Source organism: Gossypium raimondii, chromosome 10, assembly GCF_025698545.1.
Source record: "Gossypium raimondii isolate GPD5lz chromosome 10, ASM2569854v1, whole genome shotgun sequence".
Lineage (NCBI taxonomy): Eukaryota > Viridiplantae > Streptophyta > Magnoliopsida > Malvales > Malvaceae > Gossypium > Gossypium raimondii.
In genome coordinates, this window is record NC_068574.1 from 17,740,281 (window position 1) to 17,758,078 (window position 17,798).

At 36.0% G+C, this 17,798-nt stretch overlaps 3 protein-coding genes across 4 annotated transcripts; 2 read left to right on the forward strand and 1 right to left on the reverse strand.

The window, feature by feature from the left end:
* The first annotated feature begins 290 nt into the window (after positions 1-290).
* Positions 291-5,387, forward strand: LOC105775962 (probable LRR receptor-like serine/threonine-protein kinase At5g37450). The gene is made up of 21 exons (XM_052621859.1): positions 291-420; positions 509-611; positions 704-851; positions 930-1,001; positions 1,093-1,167; positions 1,257-1,400; positions 1,499-1,570; positions 1,661-1,732; positions 1,812-1,886; positions 2,035-2,103; positions 2,199-2,267; positions 2,369-2,440; positions 2,580-2,666; positions 2,761-2,829; positions 2,928-3,463; positions 3,547-3,708; positions 3,804-4,087; positions 4,179-4,230; positions 4,302-4,549; positions 4,629-4,763; positions 4,855-5,387. The coding sequence occupies exons 2-21, from the start codon at positions 509-511 to the stop codon at positions 5,197-5,199; spliced, it is 2,889 nt and encodes a 962-aa protein (XP_052477819.1). The 5' UTR covers positions 291-420; the 3' UTR covers positions 5,200-5,387.
* A 2,518-nt stretch (positions 5,388-7,905) lies between these two features.
* LOC105775957 (putative zinc transporter At3g08650) lies at positions 7,906-12,459 on the forward strand. 2 transcript variants are annotated; one of them, XM_012598436.2, is made up of 6 exons: positions 7,906-8,161; positions 8,749-9,347; positions 9,645-9,929; positions 10,380-10,508; positions 10,881-10,978; positions 11,422-12,459. In XM_012598436.2, the coding sequence occupies exons 2-6, from the start codon at positions 8,886-8,888 to the stop codon at positions 12,233-12,235; spliced, it is 1,788 nt and encodes a 595-aa protein (XP_012453890.1). In that variant the 5' UTR covers positions 7,906-8,161; positions 8,749-8,885; the 3' UTR covers positions 12,236-12,459. The 2 variants fall into 2 exon arrangements, with proteins under 2 accessions (XP_012453890.1, XP_012453891.1); XM_012598437.2 differs by lacking the exon at positions 7,906-8,161 and adding an exon at positions 8,246-8,451.
* Positions 12,460-12,927: 468 nt separating this feature from the next.
* LOC105775960 (KH domain-containing protein At2g38610) lies at positions 12,928-17,227 on the reverse strand. Its single transcript, XM_012598444.2, has 7 exons — positions 16,990-17,227; positions 16,772-16,860; positions 15,693-15,844; positions 14,661-14,777; positions 14,419-14,535; positions 14,023-14,166; positions 12,928-13,750 (listed from the first exon to the last, which is right to left on the reverse strand). The coding sequence occupies exons 1-7, from the start codon at positions 17,067-17,069 to the stop codon at positions 13,604-13,606; spliced, it is 846 nt and encodes a 281-aa protein (XP_012453898.1). The 5' UTR covers positions 17,070-17,227; the 3' UTR covers positions 12,928-13,603.
* Between the last annotated feature and the right edge of the window lie 571 nt (positions 17,228-17,798).

Below are 17,798 nucleotides of genomic sequence, written 5' to 3' on the forward strand. Positions count from 1 at the left end.
TCCCAGAATTGTATGGCGTAATTAGAATTAGTTAATGCTTGCTTGCTCTTTCACTGTGGAGTTGACTTTTCAGGCTTCTTTAATTATAAAATCTCAAGGACTTTGGAAGTTATGCATTTGCAGCTATGGACAATGGCCATATGAATTATATATAAGCTATCTCCAAAGACAAAGTCCTTGAGCCTATCTCAAAGTGAAAGCCACTTTTTAATTCTTAAAATTCCCAACTTGGACACTAGCATTTTACCTACTCCTTTTACCTCACTTATATTTGGCAAATATGTTGTCAGCACTGTTACTCCAAATGACCCAATCTTCCTTTTGGACCTTTGCCACTCCCATAGGAGCCAAATCCCCCTCATTTTATATCCACTTGCCTCTCTTATTGTTTTTCCCTATCCTTTTTACGTTTTAGTTAATGTACGAGTATTTTTTGTTTTCATTACACCAATGTGATGCATCTTATTAATGTTTTGTGTTGAACATGTATGTATGTATGTTTTAACAGATGGCAAAGGCAGTACTGAATGTTACTTTGGTTCTTGCTCTTTTCTCATGTTACTTTGCTCTTCTTGCTTCGGTACAGGCACAGCTTACTTATCCACCAGAAGGTTGATTTTGTTTGGTTTATAATATATTCTTTGTTACTTCATCATGTTGCATTGTTAAACCAGTTTCGAAATGTCTGTGTTGAATTTTCCAGTTGACGCACTGCAAGCTATTCGGCGTAAGCTCAAAGATCCGAGAAAAAATCTAAGGAACTGGAGAAAAGGCGATCCTTGCGTTTCGAACTGGACCGGAGTAATCTGCACCATGCCTCAACCTGATGGCTTTTTGCATATTCAAGAACTGTATGCATTTTCATGTATTCATTGGTTGCCATCATTATTTTGTTTAAAATGAGTGATATGATGTCATGTTTTGGGCAGGCGGATGCTAAATTTGAATCTTACTGGAAAGCTTGTTCCTGAACTTGGCCAGCTATCTAATTTGACTGTACTGTAAGTGGTGCCAATGTTTTGGAGACTTCAGATATTTACTCAAATTCACCAAATTCTTGTCTTACCATCAATGACTCCTTACTTGGTGCAGGAATTTTATGTGGAATCACAATATTACAGGAAGTATACCTAAGGAGATAGGAAATATAAAATCATTGAAGTTCCTGTAAGCAAACTCATATTCAGAAGCTAACAAAAGCAAGTTTCAAGTAAATGAATGCAGAAACCTTACAAGAGTAGTGATCATGGTTGCAGGCTTTTAAGTGGGAATCAGCTTTCGGGACCTTTGGCCGATGAGCTCGGTTTTCTTCCTAACTTGTTGATGTTTCAGGTGGATTTGAATCAGATAACAGGTTCACTGCCCAAATCTTTTGTCAACCTCATCAACTGCAAGCACTTGTGAGTAAATAATACTACTAAATTAAATTTAAATGCTTTTTTTGTTATGAAGTAATGCATTAATATAATAATTTTTCTATGCATTTTGTTAACTGCAGTCACATGAACAACAACTCAATCAGTGGGCAGATTCCGTCAGAGCTCAGCAGCATGCCTGCACTTATACATTTGTAAGCTCAGTACTAATTCAATTGTCACAAATTCTGGGCTGCTATGGATGAATCACCTTAATATAGCTTATATCCATGATGGATGTGCAGTCTGCTGGACAACAATAACTTAACGGGGAATCTACCACCAGAATTTTCACAGATGCCTAAATTGAGAATACTGTAAGTTTACTGTTAATTAATATCTTGAATTGGATGGAATTTTGATTACATCTCATACTAGTATTTGTTTGTATTGCAGCCAACTTGATAATAACAATTTTGGTGGAACAGAGATTCCAGCTTCTTATGGCAACATGTCCAACCTAGTGAAATTGTCAGCTTCTTTCCCTTTCACTATTGACTATCAGTTTATTCAAAGGGAAAAAGGATATAAAGATTAGACCAGTATTCATTTCTTTCAAAACGTTGTCAAGTCGAAATGGCTAAAATCGCGCATGATTTTATTGAATTCATCTGTACAGGAGTCTTAGGAATTGCAGCTTGCAAGGAGCCATTCCTGATTTCAGCAGTATTAAAACATTTCGCTATCTGTAAGCCTTTCCAGCATTTATAGGAGTTTGTTTACATACTAATCTATTGTTTGATATATTTAAACACTACTTTGTGTTGGCCTGTCATACGGCAGTGATCTGAGCCGTAACCAACTTACTGGAGGGATACCAACAAATAAGCTTTCTGATAACGTTACTACAATGTAAGGGTGGTTGATGCTACCATTGATTTATTATATGAATTTTCTTCTTCACTGATAAGCTAAAACGAGTCATCATTGCTTTGGTTCTTTATACGAGGCAGTGATCTATCCTATAATTTGCTCAACGGATCTATTCCTTCAAACTTTTCAGGCCTTCCTCGTCTTCAGAGATTGTAAGACTTAGTCTTCATTTTTTTTACTGCCAATTTCTCTTACAAGAATTTTATATTGCATATAGGTCTTTGAAAATCTTTTGAGAAGCCATATAGGATGAGGTTTAATGATGGTCTGCATTTTGTTGTTGGTGCACAGGTCACTTGAAAACAATTTGTTAACTGGAGATGTTCCCTCCGATGTTTGGCAAAACGAGAACTTTACTGCTACGGCAAGACTTATCATGTAAGTCATTAAGGCCAAAAGGTATCATTTCCATTTCCATTTTCAGCTTCATTTATACCTAATCATCAGCGCATGCACCTGTTTTTACCTGCAGAGACTTCCGAAACAATTCACTTTTGAATATTTCTGGCAGTATAGATCCTCCTTCAAATGTTACAATTAGGTGAGAGCATTGTCACTTATTTGCAGCATTGTAGAGTTGCAAAATAATATGATAACCTCTGATACATTAGTGCTGCATGCCCTGGATACTTAACTTAGGCTTGAAGGCAACCCTGTTTGCGCCTCAGCAAATCAACTAAACATAGCTCGGTTCTGCGGGATTACAGTCGGAGATGATGATTTTGTGCCAGGAACTGGAGATGAAACAGGAAGCTCAAGTAACTCTAGTGACAGCTGCAAACCTCAATCTTGCCCTATGGATGATAATTTTGAATTTGTCCCAGATTCTCCTGTTGATTGCTTCTGTGCTGCACCCTTTGAAGTCGGGTTACGTTTACGAAGTCCTACCATATCGGATTTTCGCCCCTATATTATCCCGTACAAAGAGTTCATTACATTCAACCTCGGATTGGATCTTTATCAACTATATGTTAAATCATTTATATGGCAAGAGGGTCCTAGGCTTCGCCTGTTTTTAAAAGTTTTCCCTCAGTATATCAATAACACTAATAAATTCAACAACAGTGAGATACAACGGATCAGGGACATAATTGCTACATTTGCAATCCCTTCCAATGACACCTTTGGTCCATATGAGCTGATCGATTTTACGCTCCTCGGACCTTATTCAAACAGTATGCTTATGCCATATAATTTTTCCTTCACACATTTTCATTTTTATTTCAGTCTTTAGTGAAAGTTACTTCATTTATTGCAGTTGATCTCCAGCCCCTGGAATCAGGAGGAATAAGCAAAGGCACCCTAACTGGAATCATACTAGGGACTATATCGTTCTTAGTTGCAATATCTTTGGCAATTACGGTTTTCATCTACAAAAGGCACACCAAATCTGGGCATGAAATGTCGAAGAAACAATCATGTAAGTCCAGATCCGAGAATAATATATGCAGTGATTGCATATAAAGCGTAAAGGCAATATTAATGATCCTTTTTCCTTCTTTATTCTCACTGCAGCTGGAAAAGTTCCCATCAGAACTGAAAGTGTTAAGGAATTCAGCTTTGTAGAACTTGAAGCAGCTACAGATGGATTCAAAGATAACGTACGAATTGGTCAAGGAGGCTACGGAAAGGTTTACAAAGGCATTTTGGCTAATGGAACAGTGGTTGCGGTTAAGCGTGCGCAACAAGGATCTTTGCAGGGTCAGACAGAGTTCATAACTGAAATACAACTGCTGTCACGATTACATCACCGGAACCTGGTTTCATTGATCGGATACTGTAGCGAACAAGATGAGCAGGTACATTCTATATATTCAAGACTGCAATGCAATGAAATTAACTTATATATTCCCTTTGGACACTTAATGCTCATGGCTTTTTTCTTCCCAGATGTTAGTATATGAGTTTATGCCCAATGGTTCTCTCCATGATCTTCTCTCAGGTAAATTTTTCCAGTTACATTGATTTTAACTGTTGCTGCATGCATAACAAAATATTGTTGGGAAATTGCAGATAGATACAGACATACGTTGAGTTTCCCCATGCGAATGCGTATTGCGTTGGGTTCGGCCAAAGGCATCCTCTACCTTCATAACGAAGCATACCCACCAATAATCCATCGGGACATCAAGGCAAACAACATATTGTTGGACTTCAAGTTTGCTCCTAAAGTTTCTGATTTTGGAATCTCAAGGCTTGCACCACTACCAGATGCCGAAGGAACTTCAGCTCACGTGTCCACGCTTGTCAAAGGAACACCGGTAGGACTAAATAAAGCTTTTCCATGAACACTTGAGCTGTCATTTGATGCATGAACTTGATTTCCATTTTTGTATGTAGGGTTACCTGGATCCAGAATATTTCTTGACTCACAAGTTAACCGATAAAAGTGATGTCTATAGCCTTGGAATAGTATTTCTGGAACTTTTGACAGGGATGCTGCCTATCTCTCATGGCAGAAACATTGTCCGGGAGGTACTAATTATTATATATTTATGCTAGCTACAAAAAACAGAGATGTTTAGCGAAAATGATAACAAAGTAAACTAACAGACATGTGCTACAGGTTTTTGGGGCATGTCAATCTGGGTTGATGTTTTCCATCATAGACCAGAGCATGGGTGCTTACTCTTCTGAAATCATCAAGAAATTTATGGCACTGGCCCTCAAGTGTTGTTTGGATGATCCCAAGGAACGACCGACCATGTTGGAAGTTGTGAGAGAGTTGGAGAATTTATGTTCACAGCTGTCGGAGACAGAGATGAGTGCACCTGGAACAGGATCAGAATCAGATGCATCCAATGCGTCCCCTTCGTTGCCTCTCTACTCTGGAAGGAATTCTCAGCCTACCACTGAAATCTATGGAAGTGAACTGGTGAGCGGAGTTATCCCCACCATCAGGCCTCGCTAGTAGTGGATTTAATAATGCAATCAACTCTGTTTTAATCACTTCATCTTGCTGAATATTATTTGTTAAAATACTTGGAACAGTAATGGGGCCTCTAGTTACTTGTATCTGTAATCAGTTTCCGGTGTTTATGGCTTTTATTTGTTTTTATTTTTCACTTCATTTAATAATGAAGAAAGTAATTTAGATAATTTCTTGCGGCCACATCATAACGGTTTTTTAAATTACCACGCTACAATATTGATATAACGTAATGGAGGTATCACATCACCCTTGTTGCAACCAACGTAACCCAATTGGCCAAATTAGATGAAGAAATTATTGCTCAAAAATCAAAATTCTTTGAACGAGTTACACAACATGATTGCATTATGCCCTGAATGAAAATATAGTCAACGATGATATGCATTTTAGTTTATGTTAATAACCTTTAGGAGTCAAAATAGTAAGTTCAATTATTCAATAGTTGATCTTAATAATTAAGGATGGGTAGTCAACAATCAAATAACCAACACAAATTCAATAGTATATGTTAAGAAGTAGTAAAAGTCTTCTTCTTTCTTTTTCAAAAGAGTTTTTATTTTAAAATTAAATAAAACTCATAAAGAAATATCTTTATTATTGGAATAATAAAATATTGCTTGAAAATGTTTAAATATAATGTTTTAAAATATTCATGTCCACAACTATTATTATACATTATGTATAGTTCACAATAGTTGTAATCGCAATATCGCAATCGCATCGACGATGAAACCCATAACCGTAATTTAATACTATGATTTCTTATTGCCTTAATCTCATAGCATATGAGACATACAAGCTTTAAAATGATTTTAGTGGAAAAAGCATCATAGTTTTATGATGTAATACTAGATGGATTTTTTCTTTAATGACGATTAGTTGATTAATTTTTAAAATAATTAAAAGAATAAAATATCATTTGAAAAGTAAATAAAAATAAAACATTTTATAACAAAATATTAAGTAGCTTGGTAAAACAACCTATCATTGTTTTTGGGATAATATTTCAAAACAATATGACAAAAATTTTCACAATTGTATAAGTATTATTAAAATTAAATAATAATAATAAGTATCAAATATATAGAAACTAAATATATTAAATAACAATGAAATTCTTTTATTAAAATAAAATCATTAAATAATACTAAAATATATTTTTTTATTTTTAATTGTTATTTGAATGAAAAGCCATGCTAATGCATTTATTTGAATGAAAACGTTATTAAAACAAATAATTATTTTATTTTATTTTATATTTATTGGTTTTATAGATTTAAAAAAATTAGTTACTAATGATACATGCGTCGCAATGATTTTATGCGTTTAATTTTTTAATGTAATGGATCATACCCTTAAGTGGCTGTATTTGCTCTTAGCTCTTGAATGAGCTTCTCATTTCCTACATTTCTCTCGTTTGCTTGTCTATGTTTATCTATCTACTCCTGGATGAATTTTTTGCTGGTCTTCATATCTCTTTTGTTGCGAAGATATTTGCTCTTCCATAACTTTCATTCTCTTCTGCATATCATTATACTGCTGAAATCTTGATTGATGATGATGTGAACTTTGATAAGCCAATGAAGCTCTAGCATGATGTTGGGTTGGGGGTTATAATCAACATGGGGTATAGATAAATTTGTTGATACTGAGTTAAACTGACAAGGGTTTTGTTGATTTTGTAGGTTAGGGTTGGTTTGATTTTGCTAATGAAGATTTTGATTAACATGCAAAGGATCTTGAGTTTGGGTCAGTATCTCCTAAGTTGTTGCATTTTGTTGAGTATCTTAGACTGGTGGATTGTTAGTAGGATCAAATTCAATGTTGGGAGGGTTGCTGGTACCTATAATTAGATGGAGAGCCATTGAGAATGGAAGCTTTCTGATAAGGGAGCTGGGGAGAAGACGAAGACAGTACTGTGTGTTAGAAGTGTCTTGTGAGTTATTGCAGGAGCCCTTTTATAGTGGAGGATAAGATTATTTACCGTGTTTAAAGACTACTAACATGGAGAACTAATCAAGTTTCCTGACAATAACAGTAATGACAACTAGGTAATTAATAAATTTGAACTCCCCACGTGCGTATCACATATGTTCAACGGATGTGTGTTGTGTGAAGTACGTCAGATTCAAGCTCATCTTTAACGAAATATATTAACTTAGCCGGGTTTGTTAGATATATATATTCATTGAAGGATCAACTTTACTGGAATCTACGCGTTAAGATCCACAATGAATATCATCTCTATAAAAAAATCGATGTTTCACACCATAGATTTTCAATTTGTACATCAACATATACATGCTGCAGATCACGTTGTTGATCTCCTCAAGAAACCACTTCCACACTTGACATTTGATAGGTTGTCGGCATCACCACCAATTTACAAGAACTTAAGTTACTTAATAAAGGAAGCTACTTGCTATTATTTTCTTAGATTGTGATTTGATTCTTTATCTTGATGTTTTTCCACTCTTTTAAACAGTCGATAGTTATGATTGTTGAGATTTTCTTAGTTATTTGATTTTGTAAACTCTTAAATGAAAATTACAAATAATTCTTTTAATAATTAAAATAAAATAAAAATATTTGAAATTAAACCTAAAACTCTCGCGGTGGAAAAATAAAGTTGGCGAGTCTGAAATCATATTTATTATGAAAGTCAACCCCTCATCCGAGTGTGACAGAGGGACAGACAGTTTCTTCTAAGTTTTTTTTTATTATATACCTAATTATATAGTTTAATTTATTGTATTAGAATTAGGCAGTATTAACTATGAATGAAAAGATGAAAAATCTTATCTTGTGATCATCCACTTGGTTGAGGGTGTATATGATATTCCTTTCCTCTTTCTATCTTTCTGCCTGCTGCTACCGATTTTAAACTAATCTAACCACAAATTCTTCACCATCGTTTTTGTTTGGAACCCTGCACCTGCAGGTCAGTTCAAGTTTCGCTTTTGATGCGTTTTTATATTATTTCGATTCTCCATCAATTTTATTTATTCTTCTAATTTATTTTCAATTTAATCAAATCTATTAACTTTTATACTGCAAAATTGAGGGTTTTCCTTCCCCTTTTCCACAATTGAATTTGTTTCGCTCTCTTTCATCTTCTGTTTTAGAGTTTACATAACTTTTAATTTGAACCAAAATAAAACCAATCTTTTCCTTCTTTTTTTCTTGCCATTCGGGAACTGTGGATTCTTAAGCTTCTTGCTTCTTGTTAAGGTTGGTTATTTTTTGTGCAAATGAGGCCAATGCCTATGGTAATTGTTTATATTATCAATTAGGGTTTTGAATTTTTTTTTTGGTTTGTTTGAAATGATTATCCTTTTGATTGTATCTGCTGTTTCTTTATGATCATCTCAAATTTATTGGACTATAGCTCTTTGGGGGGGGGGGGGGGGTTGTTTCAATTGATTTTGGCCTTTTATTTCGATCATTGTCATTGTTGAATGCTCAATATGTTTGTCATTTGGTTGACAAAAGCTTCGTTTTCACGAAAATTGTGCTTTTTAATTGCAGCTTATATTGCTCAGGTGCGTTTCCAGACATACTGGACTGGTTTTGTTTTCGACTTTTCTTGATCCCCACCTACATGAATTCTATTTGATCAATAACCTTCATTATCGGTGATAGATTTGTGGTCATAATAAAAAACAATGCGGTTCAGACTCAAGCATTTGCTTCTATGTTTATTGCTCGCCATTTCTTTCCTTGAATGCATTACAGCAGATGGTCAAAATGTAATTTCACAAAGGATTAGAGCTCCCCATAAAAATGTTGGGGATACTGTTATAGATGGCACTGGTACAGAGAAAGTCATAACTTCTGACGATAATGACAAGGAAATGAATGACTGGAAGGGTAGTTACAGCAAAGTTTCTGTGTCCACAGTCATGCTTTTTACGTTAGCAATGGCTGCAGCAACTGGTTTAGGTGCAGTTCCGTTTTTCTTTGTGGAGCTCGATCCTCAGTGGGCTGGGATATGCAATGGAATGGCTGCTGGTGTCATGTTGGCTGCAAGCTTTGATCTCATACAGGAAGGACAGGAACATGGTGCTGGAACTTGGGTTGTGATCGGGATTTTAGCAGGTGGCATTTTCATTTTGCTTTGTAAAAAGGTATCACAATCTCTCATATCAATTATTAGGTTTGATTTTCTGCCATTCTAGAATTATCATATAAAGAGCCATGCCTAGTAGATTAAGTTTCTGTTTCAGACCTTGCAAATGAAAAAGGCCATTTCACTTTTTCAGCCCTTATCATGTATGAGCATCATATTGCTTCTGCAGAGAGTTTAAGATTGTCAATATTTCATGCCATATACAAAGCTGTCCTTTTAACTTGTATCTTGCGGTGTCTTTTTATTTATAGGTGATGTTAACATCTTTTAACTCTTCCTTGTTTTTGGGATTCAGTTGCTTGAACAATATGGGGAAGTAAGTATGCTGGATATAAAAGGAGCAGAAGCAACTAAAGTGGTCCTTGTCATTGGAATTATGACCCTCCATTCATTTGGAGAGGGCTCTGGTGTTGGAGTTTCATTTGCTGGCTCGAAAGGATTTACTCAAGGCCTTTTGGTAACTTTAGCCATAGCTGTTCATAACATACCAGAGGGATTGGCTGTGAGCATGGTGCTTGCATCGAGGGGCGTTTCTCCACAAAATGCAATGTTATGGAGTGTAATTACCTCCTTACCGCAGGTATCTAATTATGTAATGCTATTTGAGACTGGCTTTTAGCATATCTGTCTATATCAATGGAAATAGTTCTAACTTATAACTACAAGATCTGGTTGAGAACAAGAAGTAAAAGAAACAATGGGGAAGTTGAAAACTTAAATTTGAAGACCAGGTAAATATTTTCAATAGAGGATTCATTGTCAACAGATGATGATTGAACAACAACTTTTTTCAAACCATCTTAACTGACAAGTGCATACTTGATTGATGTTACAATAGTAAATGACTGCATCTTGGTGTCATCTCTTGCAATTGTGAAAACAAAGAACGGAAAACAAATGCTAAAGTTCAGACTCTGAGAGGGTCAATCAATTAAACTGCTGATCTTATTTGAGCATAATTCCTCTGTTAATTTAGTTTCCTTGATGCTTGTTTATTACCTTATCTTTGTTTTCAAAAAATTTTTGGCAGCCCATTGTAGCAGTTCCTTCTTTTATATGTGCTGATGCATTTAATAAATTCCTCCCGTTTTGTACTGGCTTTGCTGCTGGATGTATGATCTGGATGGTCGTTGCGGAGGTTCTCCCTGATGCATTTAAGGTGACTGCACTTATTGCACTTAAAATACATGTTATAATCTTCAAGAATAAGGGTTTGCTTCTACAACTTTCTTTCACGCCCCTTTGCTCTATTTTGCTTTGTTTCACATCAATAACGCTTCCAATGGGAATTTTCAAACCTAGGTTAGTTAACCCAAGCTATGTTAATGGATGCTTACTACTTCCATTCTCTTTGGTTTCTCTCTTTAGCAAAGCCTAAAAGGCTAAAATAACTTTTACTTGAACAGAAATTTTTTAAATTGAAGGAGATCAATCTTCTTATACCATGTTTTATTTTTTATTTATTTTAAAAATTTCTTCTCTGTTTTATAGATATGAAGTCTAACACCCCCCTTTCTTTTTATTTTAATAGGAAGCTTCACCAACTGCAGTGGCATCAGCAGCTACACTTTCAGTAGCATTCATGGAAGCACTAAGCACTCTGTTCCTGAACTTCACTCATGATTACAAGTGAGTAAATTGAACCATAGTTTGTTGACAAAGATACGTGGATAGATAATACACCATTGCTACTACTTTGGGTTTATTTTCTATTCTCTATCCTGCATCTTGCTGGAATCATAACCTTTTGTATATTAAAGATGATTTTAGATTTTGTTTTTCAATGATATCTTGCCTTTTTGTCTTCTAGAGCATATATTCCATTTTCTAGAACTGTGTGATGTTGTGATTATAGCTTTCTGTGCATGCATTTAAGTTGATTTAGACAGACTTTGTCTGATGTAGCTTTTATTAGGCTCGATATGTGGCCTTGTTGGCCATGATACAACCTGGCCATCTGCCTTTTTTATTAAATACTGGTCCTACTCTTTCTCTTTTTTTTTTTGGCTTTATATTGTAATATCATTTTGTTTCTTTTCATTAACTAAAATTATATTGGTTCAATTTTTCAGTTCGGAGGATGCTTCTGGCTTCTTTGTTTCGTTACTTTTTGGTCTCGGACCTTTGCTGGGTGGCCTCATTCTTGTTGCATTTGCTGTTGCTTTCTGCCTTAAACATGCCCTTCTCATGGGTGCTGCTTCTGGCATTGCCTTCATCCTTGGTGCCTGGCGACCATTGCAACTGCTTGTATTTTCTAAAATGGGATTTTTCCCACTTGTGTCGCTACTTGCCGCAGGTGCTGCATTTGTCCATGTTTCAAGCTCCAGTATTTTGAAGATTATGTGCAACAAAAGAGCTTCTTCAAATAACCTACCATCAGTTACAGGATTTCCTGTGAGTGTTCTGACGCTTCAGTCAGTTTTAGCATGTGGAACAGTGGCTTTCCATGCGCTGGCTGAGGGCCTTGCTCTGGGAGTGGCGGCACCAAAAGCTTACGGACTTGGCCGGCACATGGTCGTCCCTGTCTCCCTTCATGGGATTCCTCGTGGTGCAGCAGTGGCCAGCTGCATCTTTGGAGCTACTGAAAGTTGGCATGGATCTCTAGCAGCAGCTGCTCTCATTGGGTTTGTTGGTCCAATATCTGCAATCGGAGCAATATTGGCAGGAATTGACTACAGTGGTCTGGACCATGTGATGGTGTTGGCTTGTGGAGGATTGATCCCATGCTTTGTTAGAATAGTTGGAAGGGCGATAAGGTTGGATGTGCGAAAAACCAGCTGTGGGGTTGCTATAGGAATTGGTTTTGCCACTCTTTGTTTAACATGCACCAAGTTAGTTTGCTTACACACACCTTACTGCGATTCTGCTCCAGAGGCTGTTAGATAAGAAGATTGATTAATTGTGGTTTATAGTTAACGCAAATTATGCCACAATACGGTATACGGTTCAACATGAGAAGAATAGTGACCATGGTCTATATACTTTAGCTTGTACCTTAGCTACTTTTCATCTTTATACACAATTTTAATTTTTAACAGATCCCCTGAATATTGATCTGTTATCATACCCTACCTACGTATATGACATTGCATGGCATTTTCCTTTTTCCATCATTGCTTGCAACACTTGTAGACTAAATGATTTCCAGGCCATGTGACGTATAGCACGCGACCGCTACAATTAAGATTTTGTTTTTTTTTTTTTTGTTTTGAGTATCTTTTGTATTTATTTTTTACTGTTGTTAAGATATAAACTTACATTCTTTCCTTGAAAATATCGAACCCCAGTCATTGATAGACCAACCCATACGCTTTCACATCTTATTTTATAATCCACAAACAATGATGCGGTTTACTGATACCAATCCCAATCAGGGCTTCAATTATATATTAAAATACAAAAGTAAATCCAGCCAAATGGTGCCTTCTCTCGCTTATCATAATAAACTAAGAAACAAACAAAATAAAAGAGAATCCAATGAGAGAAGTTGCACCGCAAAGCCAAACATATTTTTCTACTCCTTTCTTTTTTTGGTTATTTATTTATTGAAGAATATTATGCTGCAGTAAAAGCTACAGTTGAGAACTTCCGAATCTATTGTTCAACCAAATCTCCATCATAAAAGCTTTAAATTAAAGATACAAATTCCAGGCTGCAGCCAACCAGCCATCAATAATAATAATAATAATAATAATAATAATAATAATAATGATAATCATCTCTCAAATAACGTTTCTAACTACATTTGAGTGACATAAGAGAGAAGATCCATGTGCTTCGGATACTCAGACCCAAAAAAAGAATATAATATACCTGACCCGACCCAACCCATCTGGACCTACATTACATGCTTCATGTAAACTACAAAAGGAATCAAAATAACATGACACAAATACACATCCCTACAAAACTCAGATGAATCCCACCTCATCATTAATATTTTTATATTTATATTATATATTTCACACTCCTTAAACCTACTAACACAAGAATAAATCCAATGAATGTATTCAGAGTTTACAGCAAAACTGAGTATTGACCTCCAAGACCCAATTTTCTTTTTTTTCTTTTTGTTATTTTTTCAGAAGGCAAAACAGTTTAACGATGACATTCCCACCAGAAAGCTCACCACCAACAACTGTTAGCCTAATCTTTCCAAAGTTACACCCAACCAATATGCATCAGAAGATATACTTGGCTATGACGAAACCCCAGGCCGGTAGAAACAATTTCAGATGATTTCTGGTTTATTTCTCAGCGCCCGGTTTTGGGACGTTTCATTCCACTTGAATTAAAAGGTGAGACACTGCCGCTTGGACCCGGACTATCCTCTCTGAAGTTTGAATTTAGCATTGCCAGCTCCCGCAACTGCTGTCTCTTGATAAAATCTTGCGACTCATCCTACATATCACAATAAGTAGTTCAGGCAAAATACAACATGAAAATATTTATTAACATTAAAAGTTTAACAGCACAAATGCCTGCAGGGCAATAACAGTCCTGCAGCACAACCGGGAGGATGCCAAAGTTTCTAAGAGGGCAAAGAGCTTACACAAGCAAAAGTAGGTAATTTTTTTATGAAAAACAAAGGAGTTCGAAGATGGAAGCATATAAAAGAAAAACCTGAGACTGATAAACCTTCTACAAGAGAAGAACAAGATTGATGTACATACCACAGGTTTAAGTAATTCCTCTATGATTTCCTGTGCCTGTCTAAGCCGTGTATCAACAATATTAGCAGGCAAATCGGCCTCGATTAAGATGTGAAGCGGATCATTCAGGTGCTCATATCCAGGTCTACCTCTGAGCTTCTCTTCCTTCATATGGGAAAAGATGGGGAATTATTATTCAAAACCATTCAATTGTTATGTAAGAAAACTATTACGAAAAAACAGACATAAATTTTCAAAATATAAAGAGAAGATAAAAAATTGATTATCTTTCAAAATTTTAATATCTTTTACAGAGGCTCCATGTGGCCATCCAGAAATTAGTTCATCTGATCTTCCTTGCCAGTTTCAACAGAATCCTAGTTGACATAGCAAAAGCTAATGGTTTTGGACTTTTACCTTGTCCGGATCCTTTATTGATCCTTTTCCTCTAATGTACACACGGCAGCCAGTAGTAGCTTCCACCCGCTTTAATGAATTTCCTCTAGGGCCTAGAAGTCGTCCAACAAAATTGAACTAACAAGGAAAGACAGACTCTAAACCTCAATACTCACAAAAGAATTTTCATTCAATTGAAATATGAAAAATATAATCAATCAAAACTTAATCTAATGCACTAGCATTTTCCATATACAGCTTACGTTTGGATATGTATCAACAGGAATTTCAAGACGCAAAATCCTCTTCACAGTGTATGAACTAGGGCTTGCTGGGGCACCTTGCCAGTCCATTGTCATCCCAGGTGGCCCACTTAGTCTCTGTCAAAATACAAAAAAGCAGCGGTACCACAAAAGATTAGAAGGCTAAATCCAAATAACAGGAGACAAGAATATGAAAACAAGTTTGAATTGAAACAACCCTTGTGGGAATACTTTCCCAATGCTTTATTAAGATCAGGTACTAAAATATTACAAAAATATATTAGCATGTTAACCAATTGAAATAAGGGGAAAAAATTGAAGGGAAGAAATGTTGAAGGCATCATAGCACCAGAGACTTGGTTCTCATCTGAGTTACTTAAGATGGCCCAATGTTATGTAAAATATTGGAAACTAAACAATCATAGCATTTGAGTCATCAACCAGATGCAAAGCAATACGAAACTCAGATATTGACCTTTGACAGGAATGCTTCGTTTAGCGACAATTGCAGTTCTTATATAATGAATAGAACATAGAAACCAAAATTGAAATCCATAGTTTTAGAACAGTCACATGGCATTTGGATTAACATGCATGCTCATGCAGATAAGGCTCAGCACACACCAATGCATATTGAAATGGATCATGTGGGCAAGCCTTTTGTTTCTGCATTTTCCTGAATAGAGGAACAATACCTATAATGTGCCAAGATAAAGCATGAATGAAAAAGTAGCAGGCCCTTTGACATGGCCTGCAATTTGAAGCAAAAATAACAGTGTAGAAAGTGATTTAAAGGTTTTTGGACAAGTAATAAAGTGAGAACTTCAAACTTTATGTTTGTTTGTGGTCTTTATGCATCTCCTTTCCAATGTTTGACACTCAATTATAATGGTGTTTGCCAGAAATAATATTGATGCAAACGCCAGAGAACTGAAAGCATAAACATGTCACTTAGTTTTACTCAAACCATCAACTTATATGCAGGCTGTGTTTAAAAGAAAGACGCTAAATTGAAAATTTAAGAATAGTAACCTCTTGGGTAAGACTATTCCAGCCGCCTAATCCGGTGCCAGAAACATTTGACATAAGGTTTGAAGAAGCCATGGGACTGGGGCTTCTATGCCTCAACCGGTCAAGGTCGCCAAATCCTTGGTTGGCCATCATTCCTGAGACTCGAAATATCTCTGCATATGAAAGACCATATATGTGAGAAACAGATGAAGGTATGAAAACATATCAATCCCTGAATTGAATATAGCATCCAAAATCAAATTAACCATTTCAAGGCAAGACGATAAAAATAAAAAAGGAATGTGAAGACATCCTACAGTCTGAAAAAATACATAAACTTCTATTAGCTGCTAAACAAGGGATATTATTTCTTACACAAACTAATCAAGATAATTAGCTGTGCCTAGAGTAAAAGTCGGAGAATTTCTGAAATTCAAATTTAGAAGAGCAACTGATCTTGAGTAGTTTTCCTTGTTTACACTTTCGCTTACACTACCAACCATGCAACATCTACTTCCTTTATACATTAGCTTACCTATATTACTCAAACTTTCTTCTCAACGCAATAAGCTTTCTAAATCCAAACTTAAAAATCTTTTCATATGCATCTTTGAATACATAGCACTCGAAGGCTTGGAATTCTTCTTTTTGATAATGGGTAAGGGGAAGGAGTTGTCACCTGGGATTTGATGATAACAAAAAAACTTAAAGCAACCTAAATCATTTGCCACTACACCATTGGCTAGTTGTCTTAGGCTTGGAATTCTTAATAGTCAATAATTTGTGCCAGCCGAAGATGACGGTATTTCATGTGCCATTTAACTAAAACAACAGCGATCACTGAGTGACTCAGTTGTGGAACTAACAGAGCTATTTCCAGTGAAGGGCGCAATCCAAAACACAATGGCATCGGACCACGTAGCCAATTAACAAATATTGGGTTAAATACATGATCAGGCAGCCAATTCCACACCCATCAAGAGAATAGGTATAATAAAAAGGCAAACTTGAACATCTCAGCCCTACACTCAACCAGACTGATCTAGCATTGGTAACTAAAACAAAGCCTAGATCAAGTAGTGACAAAGTAAATAACTAACCTTGATTTAACAGCCGGCTGCATATAGGAAGGACTTGCATGAAAGGTCCAAGCTTTTGATGCTCTGCCAACAGTTCTGATAAGTACTGACTGAGGAAAAGAAAGGGAAAAAAAACCCAAAAACCCCGTATAGATTAAAAATGGGTAAACCCCCAAAAGGAGAAAAAAAAAGAATCAAAATTGAAGAATAAAAAAGTTGAAAAGTGAAGTGCGTGATACCTGTCAACATCTGGAGTGGTTCTGATCTGTGGAGAAGCAGCTCTAGCAGGAGAAAAGTTGGAGTTATACAGACCTGACATAGCTTTGCCTTTTGATTTGGGGGATTCAATTCTTTTCTTTTTTTAAATAAAATGAAAAAAATTTAGTTTTTGAAGAGGAAAAAATCAAGTTTGAGCTTCTGGCAGAGAAGAAAGAAGAAAAACACAACAAGAGGGGTGCAATAAGAGGCAACAATATATTTATATATAAAAATGATAAAAAAATTTAAAAAAAAATAGAAATTGTAGACAGCTTTCTGTCAAAATTGTGGGAAGGAATTGAAATTTTTAAATAAATTATTAAAATTTCCATTATTGGTTTTTTTAATAAAATTAAAAGTGCAGTAAATAATTAAGAGCGGAAATAATTTTTTACTTACAGTAAAAGAATTAATGCTTCATTCTTAATAAGGAAAAGAGAAATGGGAGGGGAGGGGTGAAAGGGGCATAATTAGCCAAAACTAGGAGACAGAAGAAAGAGAGGTTTATTATTACAGCAGGGGAGGGGGGTGGGTGGGTGGAGGAATTAGAGTGTGCGGAGGGTAGCAGTGAAATTGGAAGATGGGGAGGGACAGGTGTCGGGCATGCAGAGGATCAGATGAGGGAGAGCCCACACACCAGGAAGAAGCCAATGGTGGAATTATAGTGATGGTTATGTGAATGCCAAATGCCAACGCAGCCTTAGCTGCCCACTGCTGTGCTGTGTGCCCCCTTCCTTTTTTTGTGAGTGTGTGTGGTTAATTAAACCTAGCACGGCGTCGTTCTGGGAAT

Coding starts and splice junctions, on each gene's coding strand:
- LOC105775960 (XM_012598444.2), bottom strand. CDS start 17,069: ATGTCAGGTCTGTATAACTCCAACTTTTCTCCTGCTAGAGCTGCTTCT. Junction 14,778..15,692: donor GGAATAGTCTTACCCAAGAG/GTTACTATTCTT, acceptor GTATTTTGACAG/AGACTAAGTGGGCCACCTGG. Junction 14,536..14,660: donor CTGTTGATACATATCCAAAC/GTAAGCTGTATA, acceptor TTTCCTTGTTAG/TTCAATTTTGTTGGACGACT.
- LOC105775962 (XM_052621859.1), top strand. CDS start 509: ATGGCAAAGGCAGTACTGAATGTTACTTTGGTTCTTGCTCTTTTCTCA. Junction 3,464..3,546: donor CCTCGGACCTTATTCAAACA/GTATGCTTATGC, acceptor CATTTATTGCAG/TTGATCTCCAGCCCCTGGAA. Junction 4,764..4,854: donor GCAGAAACATTGTCCGGGAG/GTACTAATTATT, acceptor CATGTGCTACAG/GTTTTTGGGGCATGTCAATC.
- LOC105775957 (XM_012598436.2), top strand. CDS start 8,886: ATGCGGTTCAGACTCAAGCATTTGCTTCTATGTTTATTGCTCGCCATT. Junction 9,348..9,644: donor TCATTTTGCTTTGTAAAAAG/GTATCACAATCT, acceptor TTTGGGATTCAG/TTGCTTGAACAATATGGGGA. Junction 9,930..10,379: donor TAATTACCTCCTTACCGCAG/GTATCTAATTAT, acceptor AATTTTTGGCAG/CCCATTGTAGCAGTTCCTTC.